At 32.4% G+C, this 12,188-nt stretch overlaps 1 protein-coding gene across 13 annotated transcripts in view; it reads right to left on the bottom strand.

Annotated features, from left to right (window-relative positions):
- Positions 1 to 12,188, bottom strand: part of NECTIN3 (nectin cell adhesion molecule 3) — a 126,148-nt gene that overhangs the window by 55,683 nt on the left and 58,277 nt on the right. For all 13 annotated transcript variants that reach the window (XM_032852140.1, XM_032852139.1, XM_032852144.1 and 10 more), the window contains exons 4-5: positions 11,236 to 11,353; positions 6,138 to 6,289 (exon numbers count right to left, since the gene is read on the bottom strand). In XM_032852140.1, the coding sequence (XP_032708031.1) occupies positions 6,138 to 6,289; positions 11,236 to 11,353 (270 nt within the window). The remainder of the gene's footprint in view (positions 1 to 6,137; positions 6,290 to 11,235; positions 11,354 to 12,188) is intronic.

Genomic DNA, 12,188 nt, shown 5'->3' with positions numbered 1-12,188 from the left:
AAAAAATATTAAAACTGACATTTAGCCAGTTAACAAAGAAGTAAAAGGAATGAAAAATTACCTATGGTGTAAATCCTAAATTATTCTATTCCAAGTTTAAGTATGGTATTAAATGTCAAGGAATACTTTTTTCTTCTTCTTCTTCTTTTTTAATGAAAAGCATACTTAAGTGTCCTATATACAGCTGGCTTAAGAATTATCACACAAAAAGATTAAGTAATCCAAACATTTTCTTAGCCAGAAGAACAAAGAAATAAAATGAAAGAATAAAAAAAATTAAGGTATGATTTCTTAAGATCCATCTTTACCTAATTTCATTTACTTTTTAAAGAAAAGAATGAAAAACTATAGATTCTTGTTAAGTGGCCATAGTATAAGCTGTTGGTTTAATAATTCTCTCAAAAATATTTTCCTTAAGTAAAGAGAACTCTTCAATTTTTAGAAAGGACATACGTAGAATATACCATTATTAGGTAATTTGAAAATAAAAAGCATATGTTTAAACTGTGTTAGCCAAATGGGCTATATTATCAAATGAGACTAACAGACAAAGACAGTAAAAACATGTTACCAAGTGTTATAAAAATGTCATCACCATGTCTATATCCCATGGGTAAGATTTCTGAACATTTAGGAAACTGGAAGAATTTCAACCATATCTGCAAAATTTAGTGTCACATTGCTTTAGTATGGAGTCTCAAAGAACAGCTAATATTTTAGAGAGAACATTCTAATAATACTTTATTAGATGCAAATGATCCTGTGTATTGCCATTAGATTACAGAGTAAATAGCTATTAATATTAAAAAGCAACTAAACATAAATAGTAAAAATTAAAGACTGGTTAATAATCAATTAAGTGGTATTTGTAGGTCATGTTACACAAAACGCTAGAGTTTGAAAATAGGATGAGTTAAAAAATCTTGAATTTCTTCTTTGATAAAAATAAATGACCCGAATGGTAATCTCCTAAAATTAATTTTTAAATGAGTGGTACTGATAGAGCTTTTAAAAAATGATTGTTAGAAAAATACTAAAGCTACATGGGGTAAGTTATTCTAAAATTACAAGCTAAAGAAAAATACTTACTGAAACAGGTTTCATCACGGAATGCCATATGTACAGAATGTGGTAAAAATTTAGCAAGTACAATATAAAATTTAACAAGTACAGTATAACTAATTTCCTATGAACTTAAACCAATATAACAGGCATTCTGCCAAGTACTTTGAAGTGAGTATTAGTTATCATATTATATGTAAGTGACTCAAGGAAGAGTTTTAATTTGTAAGAACATATTATTAACCAGCTGAACAAACTTAATCTTAAAAAAAATTGTGGAATTGTAGGATGATTTCTAGTATAAAGTAGTAAAGCCTATCATATAGGGCAACTTCAGAGAACCAGGATATTAAATAAATTAAAAAGTAATCATCTGTCAGATAACTCATGTATTTTCTGAGGTGGTGGGACTAATGGAAAAGTTTTAAAAAACAAATGTTATCTTTATAATGATTTCCAAAGAAAAAAAATATTACAATAAACTGGCATCAGCATGTTTAAATGTAAGTACAAATCATCTAATAATTATTTGTAATTCACACATTTTTGTGCATGTAAGATTTTAAGACTTTTTGACAGCTCTTAATGAAATGCTATTTTTCTCAGAACAATGTATGCATCTGAACTCTCACCAAGTATAAGATATATAACCAAGTATCCCTTAAAACAAAAACAAAAACAAAAACAAACACTGGTATTTTTTTAATTCTACTTGCAATGTTCTTTATGCAAACACAGATGGATGGCCTCTAATTATCTCAGATTTAACAAAATACAGCTTTCAGAAAATCTAACTAAAAAAAAAAAAGAGAGTAACCAAAAAAACCCAACCAACCAACCAACCAATCAACCAACCAAAAAAACCCTATTTTAAAAACTTATTTGTCAGTGGTTCCAGAAATTTTTTAACCTGCCATCCTCTCCTCAACCAAATAAAGATAGCACAGCCTCATTATTAACACAATTCCATGAAAGAGGGACTATTGTTAATAATTATTCTGTACTTTAAGCAATGGACATATATAAAACAATGCACACAAGACATTTATTCATGTTTTTGAATTCTTGCCCTGCTCCCAAATAATTACACTGAGAGTTACAATTTGCATAAGGAATCAAATGGACTATTTTGTAATCACTAATAGCTACTTATTTATCATAATTTAAAATCCTTCCCCACAGCATTCCTTATTTCTTCATTGTGTTTTGATATTATTTGCAGAATGTGTGATAAATGAGTATATAATGAATGTGATGAATTAGTAGAGACTGTGAGTTCTCTACAACCAAACGAAGATAATTTTTTTTCCCTCAAATTCATGAGTTCTGCCAAACAGGAAAACAAATAGTCCAGTAAGGCTTCGTTAGCTATAAGGTGTATTTTAGCCTAATATATTAAATTACAGGAATTTAATTTTTCTTTTAAAGTATATAAGAATTGTTTACACAATCAAAATCTATGAATTTTAAAGTTTAAAGATTGCTAATTATGTGTGGATTCTTACACCAGATATTACACCTAATTCCTAAATCAATAGGTTTCAAAATTCAAGATTTGCATAGGAATATACTTGAGTTTCAGGCATGGGAGAATTTACGTGATATATAAAAATTTGTTCCTCTACTCTCAAAGAAAAGTACAAAGTATCAGAGAAAGACATGCCAAAAACAATTAGAAAAACACAATTTGCAAAGTCATTTAGTATTGGACAAAGAGTCACTGTACCTCCTTGAATAGTAATTGAAGTTGAATATTGCAATCTTGGATCAATCACCTTTTGTCCAAAATCTTACACTTACCAATGTGGAAAAAATGTAGAATAAAATTACAATTTCCCTCAAAGAGAGCTGCTAATTCTACTCTGTTCTGAGTAGATATTTTAGTTTCCAGTCATAAGATGCATTCATTTTAGAAATATTTTAAAAAATCATTTTCTAAATTTTTATATATCAATTTTAATACTGAGGTAAAAAATTTTCTCTAGAGAAAAAAAGGTACAAATAATTTACAATAAAAAAGAGCAACAGCTTGATTGTTTACTCTGGGTGAATTATGGCCTTTCATTCTGATAAAAGCCTACTAGGATTTACTAGACATTTTGGAAAGGCAGTATTATACCTAGGATATTTAATGTCCTCCAGAAAGCTCTCAGGGGCGATAACTAAACTCAACATAATATACTGTATTAAATATTAAAGATGCTGGATAGAAACATAAAGTCTAATTCTAATGATTACTTAAAATCATCTCATATAATGCTATATTTCTGAAGTACTTAGTGGTAATCAACTTATTTTTTAATCAGTTATCAATAAATAAAATTTCATCAGTAAATAAAATTTACTGAAAATTTTATTTCATCTCTTTTAGGACTTAATTGAGGTTGATCAAAAAATGTGTGAAGTTTACCACCAGTGTTATGTTATTTCCCTTGTCAAAGAAAATAAAGCTATATAAAGCACATTCTGGATTTTTAATTATTTCCTGATTGTTTTCTTCTCAACTTTTTCATTCATGCAAGAAGAGTTTATTAAACACCTATCACATGCCAAACATTACTGCAGATGGTAGAAATACAGTAGGGATTAAAGCAGATGAAAGGACTTAGGTTCCAGTAGAAGTAAAAACAGAAAAAATATAAATAAAATGTGTAGATGTTATGTGGCAATAAATGCTGTAGAGAAAAATAAGGCAGAGGAGACAGAAAGGAGTAAAAGGGTGAGAAGAGTAGTTTCAATTTTCAATTTTAATTATAGTCATGAAGGTGAAACTTGAGCAAAGACCTAAAGGAAGTGAGGGAAAGAGCTATAAGGATATCTGAAGAGCTTTCCAGCTGGAGAAACAGCAAGTCAAGGACTCTGAGGTAGCAATGTTCTTGTTATGTTCAAAGAACAGTAAGGAAGCCAGCAACAAGGCCATGTGAGCAAAAAATATAGTAAGAGATGAGATCATCTAGGACCAGAGCATGTACAGACCCTTATAAGTCATTGCAAAAACTGGTTTTCATTATGGGTCAAATGAGAAGTTCATGAAAGGTTTGCAGGAAAGAAGTGAAATGATCTGATATGCCCTTTATAAGGATCATTCTGGCTGCTCTTTTGAGGATAAATTAAAAGTAGGAAGATTAAATGGCTCTTTTATAAGGGCTGCTGATGGCCTGTGTCAGAATACTCACAGGAGAAGTGAAAAATAGTAAGGTTCTACATAAAATATAATGGAAGAGCTACCATGGATTCGTTGATTGGATGAATGGGGTATGAGAGAACAACTGAAATCAAGAATAAGAATCAAGGATTAAACCCTGAGCAAATATAAGGATGGATTTACCAGTGATAGAAAGGAGGGAAACTGTTGGAGGAAGAGGTGTGGTGCAAGGGGCAGAAGAAAAATCAGAACCTCAGTTTTGAATGTCAAGCCATAAATGCTTATTATACCTTTACACAGAATTAGTTAATAGGCAGCTGGACACAGAAGTTGAAAGTACTGGGAAATGGATCCAGAATGCCAAAAGATGTAATAAACTCAGGATATCATCAACAGAATCAGTAAATATAAGAATGCCCAAATTGAGTCTTGGTATTTAAATGATTACATAATAATACATTGAGCCTGAGATTTATATGTAATATGCCATACCAAATTTTGTGCAACAGAAACAAAAAGGAAGCAATCCTTAGGTAACTACATTCTAAATATGCATTCCCTGTGGCTTTAAGATCCAAGAAGGAAAGAAAAAGGAAAGGGAGATATCCTTAATGCAAGAAAGGGAGACTAATAAACTAATATTTAGTCTCATTCTGATTTCCACCAAAGCACTGCTACTGGCAGAAAGGGCTAGCTAGGAATGTACACAGCTCTAAGCTTCTTGTGAGAGTCATGAAAAAATATATTTGCATCATCCCCATCATATGCCAGGCACTAAGTAAGTGCTGAGTATTCAATGATAAAAGAAGCAAACACAAACTGCTTAACTATGAAGATGGATAGATAGTAAGTACACAAGTAAGCATACAACTACAAACTGTGAGAAATGCCATGAGAAAATAATATGGGGGACTGTTCTTAGATTGAGTGATCATACAAAGACAAATAATATAACAACAAAACAAGCTTAGAATTTCTCTAAAAATCTAACTACTCAGTTTTAGGTAATTACATAATTGCCATACAAACCTGCTTTTCTTAGGGCTCTCTTCCTTTTTCCTTTAATTTGCCATTTTTTAGACATGAAGATTGCTATATTCTTGTAGTAAGTAGATGCTCAAAATATTTTATGTAATTTTTATAAATGAGCATTACATTGATAATCTTTGATAATTTTTACATTGATAATTTTGATAATATTTATAGCCACACCCATGAAAAAATATACTTTAAGCTCTAAATGTATTTTGTGAGTACCTGAATTTATATACTCTAATTAACAAAAATATTCATAGTAAAACAAATGGAATGTGAAAAATCTAAGTACTTAATGGCTTAAGGACTGACAATAACAAACATCATAAATTTTATTTCATTAGTACGTTTTCAGTAGCATTCCTACCTCACTCTCAGTAACTCAATATGATATAGTTCCATACTGAGTGATAAACTTATTTAATAGGCCAGATCATCAAAGTCAATAACCCATTTTATTTGTGAAACACCTGTGTCCAGAGCAGCCACCAAAACCAAAACCAAAAACAAAAACAAAACCACACAAACAAAGCCAGTATCATTTGTTCTTAGGTGTAAAAATGAGAGAACCTAGAGTAGTACACACCACTACCTATAAAAGGAATACTTAATACTACTATGTAACTGAAAAATTAACTATAAACAAAGATCTTAAAATGTATATAAACTTGCTGCATAGACATTTTGACATTTCTTTAAAGTAACATCCCCTTACATATGTAGTTCAGGTAGGGTTACTTTATTATATATATGTTTTTTTGATTATTTGGAAAACCTCACAGTGAGGAATCTGTATATGAGCAAATACAAATTACCAACTAGAACATAGTGTTATTACGACTATTGTTACAGGAAGAATTTAAGTAATTCATTTTGCAAGTAGATAGTACCTTACCTGAAATGTAGATGACCTTTTGATCACTTCTTTGACCAAGGGAATTGGTCACTTTACAGACATAAACACCAGAATAATTGAAAGTCAATGGATGGACAAAATGAAGAGTATTGTCTGAAGCCAATAAACCATCAGGCCATTGTCCATCCAACCTAGATTTTAAAAAGCATGAAATTATTTTAAATATCTTCAAACCTTATTCACAGACAGCTATTTAAATAAGATATTATACTGTTGAGATGTCAGTGAAAGAACTGGCATTCTTTAGATAAAATTCACTATGAAATGGATAAAGATACAAATTTTTATTTCAATAAAAATAAAGTTACTGTTAAAATCCATTAAAAATACCCACTCTTTCAAAATAGCAACTGACATAAGCGCAAGCAGGCCAACATATTAGAATGAGAGGGAAGGAAAGAAAAAAAATTAGATGATTTTAAAGAATTATATTCAGAAAACTGGAAAGGAAAGCTGGAAAATTAGAAAAAATATATTATTTGAAGACCTACAGTATCAAAAGAATTAAAAATAATTCTCAGTGAATAGATCTATTCATGATATATCTATAAATTTCTTAAGAAATTTAAGATAAAAGCCATTTAAGTACATGATAATGTTTAAGCACCTTCTGTTACATATTTAAAGAACATCACTTCATACTGAGCAAATCTATACCGTACCTCATTCAAAGATGGTTAGTTTTTAAAGCATCAGAAAGGGTCTGCTTAATGACGTATCAGATAAGGGGCTATAGTATCCAAAGTCTATAAAGAACTTATCAAACTCAACACCCAAAGAATAAATAATCCAATCAAGAAATGGGCAGAAGACATGAACAGACATTTCTGCAAAGACATCCAAATGGCCAACATACATGAAAAAGTGCTCTACATCACTCGGCATCAGGGAAATACAAATCAAAACCACAATGAGATACCTCACACCAGTCAGAATGGCTAAAATTAACATGTCACAGAAAACGATAGATGTTGGCCAGGATACAGAGAAAGGGGAAGCCTCCTACACTGCTGGTGGGAATGGGTATAGTCACTCTGGAACAGTATGGAGGCTCCTCAGAAAGTTGAAAATAGAGCCACCCTATAACCCAGCAATCGCATTACTGGGTATTTACCCTAAAGATACAAATGTAGTGATCCGAAGGACCACATGAAACCCAATGTTTATAGCAGCAATGTAGATCATCAACAGATATGGATAAAGAAGAGGTGGTATATATATATATACAATGGAACACTATGCAGTCATCAAGAAATGAAATCTTGCCATGTCTAACGACGTGGACGGAACTACAGGGTATTATGCTGAGCAAAATAAGTCAATCAGACAATTTTCATATGATCTCTCTGATATGAGGACTTTGAGAGGGAGTGGGGGGTTGTGCGGAGTAGGGAAGGAAATAATGAAATAAGATTGGGAGCGGGAAGGAGACAAACCATAAGAGACCCAATCTCACGAAACAAACTGAGGGTTCCTGGGGGCTGAAGGGGTAGGGATAGGGTGGTTGGATTATGGACACTGGGGAGGGTATGTGCTATGGTGAGTGCTGTGAAATGTGTAAGCCTGATGATTCACAGACCTGTACCCCTGGGGCAAATACATTATATATTAATAAAAAAAAATAAAGTGGAGGTTACTAGAAAAATAAAGGGTCTGCTTATAAAATAATCTCATTTGTAAAGTGGGCATCTGTGACAGTAAAAACCAAGGTACAATCTGGCATCAATAAAAACTTTTAAAATGGTGTCTATACTAATTTGGCTAAGAGATCTTACCTAGTGTATGCATTACTATATACCACAATAGGAATAAAATCTCACTATGACAATTCTAAAGCTATTTACTGCAATGGAACTAAGTATACTGTTATACATCATACTGCCAACCTAAGGGTACCAAAAAACACATAAAGAAGTATTTATTTTGAGGTTATTTTTAAAGTCCATGAGTTATTTTTTAAGAGAACAAGAAATCAAATAAACTAAGCACTCAACTATTATAGTTTGATCTAAGCAGATTTTCAAAAGGTTCATTTATTCATTCACTCAACCATCCATTACTTAATTGCCAGGAGCTTTATATTAACCATACTCCACTCTGCTGGTGTTGCTGAGCTACAGAAGTAAATAAGATATTGTCTTTGCTTTCAATGATCTAAGTACACAGAAAACTGACAACTAATTATGAAGAGAATAAGAACAAAAAATAATAAACAGGTAGAAAGAAACAAAACACTGGACAATAGGAGGAATCCTTTTGTTCTGCAAATCCAACAGTAGTAGGTGGAAGAACAGTCAATAAAATCTTTTACAGTGCAGGAGCTTCAATTTAGCATTGAAGAAAAAAGGTAATATTCTCACATGGTTTTAAAAAACAAAAACACCCAAACTCCGTCTACAAAAACTTTGAACATTTGTATAAGCACTGACTTTCAAAAGGTGAACTTCTTCTAGGAAGATGAGAATGAATATGGAGTATATAAATACCAATTATCTCTCTGCACTTTGAGGCCCAAATTCTAATCCCTTTAATTCTGAGAAATATAAAAATGGCTTATAATTCTTTAAAATTGCTTGTTCAAATAAGCCACAGTCAAAAAATTCTAAATATCCCATTAAACTCACACCAAACGACATGTTAAGCACCTTCTATACTCTTTACCTATGTTACCTGGTTTATGTTGTCTCTACCCTTACAACTCTATGATGTACCATTATCAGTGTGGAAACAAAGGTCTTACTCAAAAAGACACCTCCAAGTACAGGTACTAGGAAGGGAACTTGGAATTGTACGACTTTTAGACATAACCTATCCCACATTTTAACCAATGACTGCTTCCCACTTTTAAGAAAACGTAAATTAAAACAAAACAAAACAAAACCTGTATTTTTGTTTAAAGACAACAGATTGACCAAATACAGTTTCCTCGCTCCCACAAAATCTCACCTGAAACAAAAGTAAAGGAAATGAAAGGTATTAAAAAACCACAGGAAGAAAGAGAAAAGGAGGCAGAATTCATCAGACAAGATGTTTCAACAAACTTCTAGAAGACAGAAAACAGAAGGAGGAAACAATATATGCTGTGAGCCACTGTTTCTCAATCAAGAGTGATTTTGTCTCCAGGCGACAACTGGCAAGTCTGGAGACATTTTTGGTTTCCACAAAGGGGTATAAGGCCAGGGATGCTACTAAACATCCTGCAATGCAAAGGATGACCTCCCACAACAATGATTTATCCCACTCAACTTGTCAACAGTGCCAAGGATGAAAAGCTCCACTTTGGGCTGAAGAAGTGCTTCTAAGAGGCATATGAATGGGAATGGAGCCAATGTGGTCCAAGGAATCCAAGATTTGGAGTTTGACTCATTGTACTAATACAGAAAGCCAGAGGGAAGCAGAGGGCTAGAATTATGGACATTAGTTGAAAGTTGAAAAAATAGATGCCTCTCAACTCTGTACAGACACTAGGCATTTATGTTTTAAAAAGAAGATAAAGGTTATTCCAATAAAATAAACTGAATGGCCACCAAGAAAGACTTCCACTCTTCCTGAGTGACATTGAAGCTTCCCCAAGGAAATAACTCTTTACCTGGTCACTCTAACTGTATCTAATAATGAGTAATCCCCACTATAAAGACAGAGTTTCTACTCAGAATTTTAATACATTTTAATATTTCAATGCATCACTGTGAAATGACTGGATAACTGAGAAATTAAGGAATATCTATGAAATGAAAAAACAAAGGGAAAAAAAGACAAAATAAGTAAGAAGCAATAAAAACTCTCTGAAGAGGAAATAACTTTAATATTGTGTTTCTAGGGGCGCCTGGGTGGCTCAGTGGGTTAAAAGCCTCTGCCTTCGGCTCAGGTCATGATCCCAGAGTCCTGGAATAGAGCCCCACATCAGGCTCTCTGCTCAGCGGGGAGCCTGCTTCCTCCTCTCTCTCTGCCTGCCTCTCTGCCTACTTGTGATCTCTGTCTGTCAAATAAATAAGTAAAATCTTTTTAAAAAAATTATGTTTCTAGGAAGAAACAAGACATTACATCCACAAAATAAGAAAAAATGCAATGAAATGAAAGAGAAATAAGAAAATGCTCTTAGAAATTAAAAGTATAGAGGCACCTGGGTGGCTCAATTAGTTAAGTTGCCAACTCTTGATTTTTGGCTCAGGCCATCCCTGCCAGGACTTCTCTCTCTCTCTCCTTCTGCCCCCTCCTCTCTTTTCCCCCATCCCTCAAATAAATAAATCTTAGGAAAAAAAGAAATTAAAAATATGCCCCCAAAATGTTTTAAATCAATTAAGTCAACAGGGAAAAAATAATCAAGGAAATTTCCTAGGAAAAACAAAACAAAACAAAAAACTGAAAAATAAGGATGTTTCGTATATAATAGGAAGTCTAGTAAAAGCAAATTTAAAAAAGGAGGGGAAATGATTAAAAAAAAATGACAAAATTATACACAGGTGACAGATACAAGTCTTAAGACTAAAGGGGAGCTCCAAATACTGGGAAATACAAATGAAAACCTTAGTATAACACTTTGAAAGTTCACAGATGAAGAGAATTAAGGATATTTTTTGAGGCTAAGAATTATTAATTTCAGGGAAAACAAAGATCTTAGACAAAAGAAAACAGAACTCTAGTATACTACGGTCAGTAAATAATACTTACATGTCATAGGGAAGTAAACAATGATTACGAAGTTTAACTAAAAGTGGCTTAATTTCATTGGGATTCATGAAGGTAGGAATATGTATATGGATACCTTTGTGTGTGAAGGGGTAGATATAAAGTTAAATTTTCATCCATCACAATAGAAGTCAATAGATAGTATTAAGAAGCAGCAATTTAAGACCAACAATGGTAACCACCAGAAGGAATTGCTAAATGGCTAAAAGGAACTGCAGGGGTAGTAGGTAGGGGAGAGGTGGGACAGAGAACACTCAGAAACCGTTAATTTAATTTCCAGCCATTACTATCATCATGTATTACACTGATTTAAAAAAAAACAACTTTAAATATGCACTTAATACTTTCCACTTTTAAATAATTTCCCTTTAGAAGTATCTGACATTACCTGCTCCACACAGATTTGAAGGGTGGTGGATTTGCATCAGCATTACACTTGAGATTAACACCTTTTCTTCCTACAAACCAATTCCCATCATAGCCTGTCACTGAAACTTCTGGAGCATCTATAAAATAAATGCATAACAGTACAAATTATCTTTTGTTAGTGGTAAATGCAATAAATAATGACAAAGCATTAACATAATGACTAAACTTCAAAGGAACAGAAATCACTTTCCTTCTGTCAATATACAAAACCAGCGTGGAAAACAGCAGTTAATAATTATTAGTTGATTGAAAGAATGAGTGCATGAATGGAAAATGAGTACCCAAACACTAGGCAACGATAGCATGTATGGTTCTAGTTATTTTGGACACTGAATATAAGGATATTTACAAACATATAATCACCAAGAACAAAATATGAGAGTCCTATTATGAGAAGTGTAGATTTATGAACAAAGGAAATACATTATAATACTTAATTTGATTAGACGTGGCATTTAAGTACCAAGTCACCATATAACACTGTCTTTAAAGAAATGTCTAATCTGAAAGAGAATATCCCCCAAGAGATACAAAGTCAATTACAGAGATTAGGTTCCCTGTATTATAATTAATTAATATTCTATGGGTAAGCAGAAATGTGAAACAAACTTTCTAAGGCTATAATATCAACTAAAGTAAGTTATCTGTGGCCTCAACTGTTCTAAAACATTCAATTTTGTCCATTCAATGCACCCAAACGTCTTTTGGTATATGTGTAATATTGTGTAATATAGTTTGTTAAATAAGCAATTATCCATATCTACCAGCAATATAAATTTATGCATTTAAACCATACAATCCAATATGAATCATTCATTCAACCATCATATTGTTTTTTAACTCCTAATAAGTGGCAGGCACTGTTGTAGGCTTATAGCATACATATAGATTCTGTATTCATAAATTTATTTA

This window comes from Lontra canadensis, unplaced genomic scaffold (assembly GCF_010015895.1).
Source record: "Lontra canadensis isolate GAN:19392208 unplaced genomic scaffold, GSC_riverotter_1.0 scaffold6, whole genome shotgun sequence".
Classification (NCBI taxonomy): domain Eukaryota; kingdom Metazoa; phylum Chordata; class Mammalia; order Carnivora; family Mustelidae; genus Lontra; species Lontra canadensis.
Note: the sequence above shows the minus strand (reverse complement) of the source record. Positions and strands in the feature narration are given on the sequence as shown.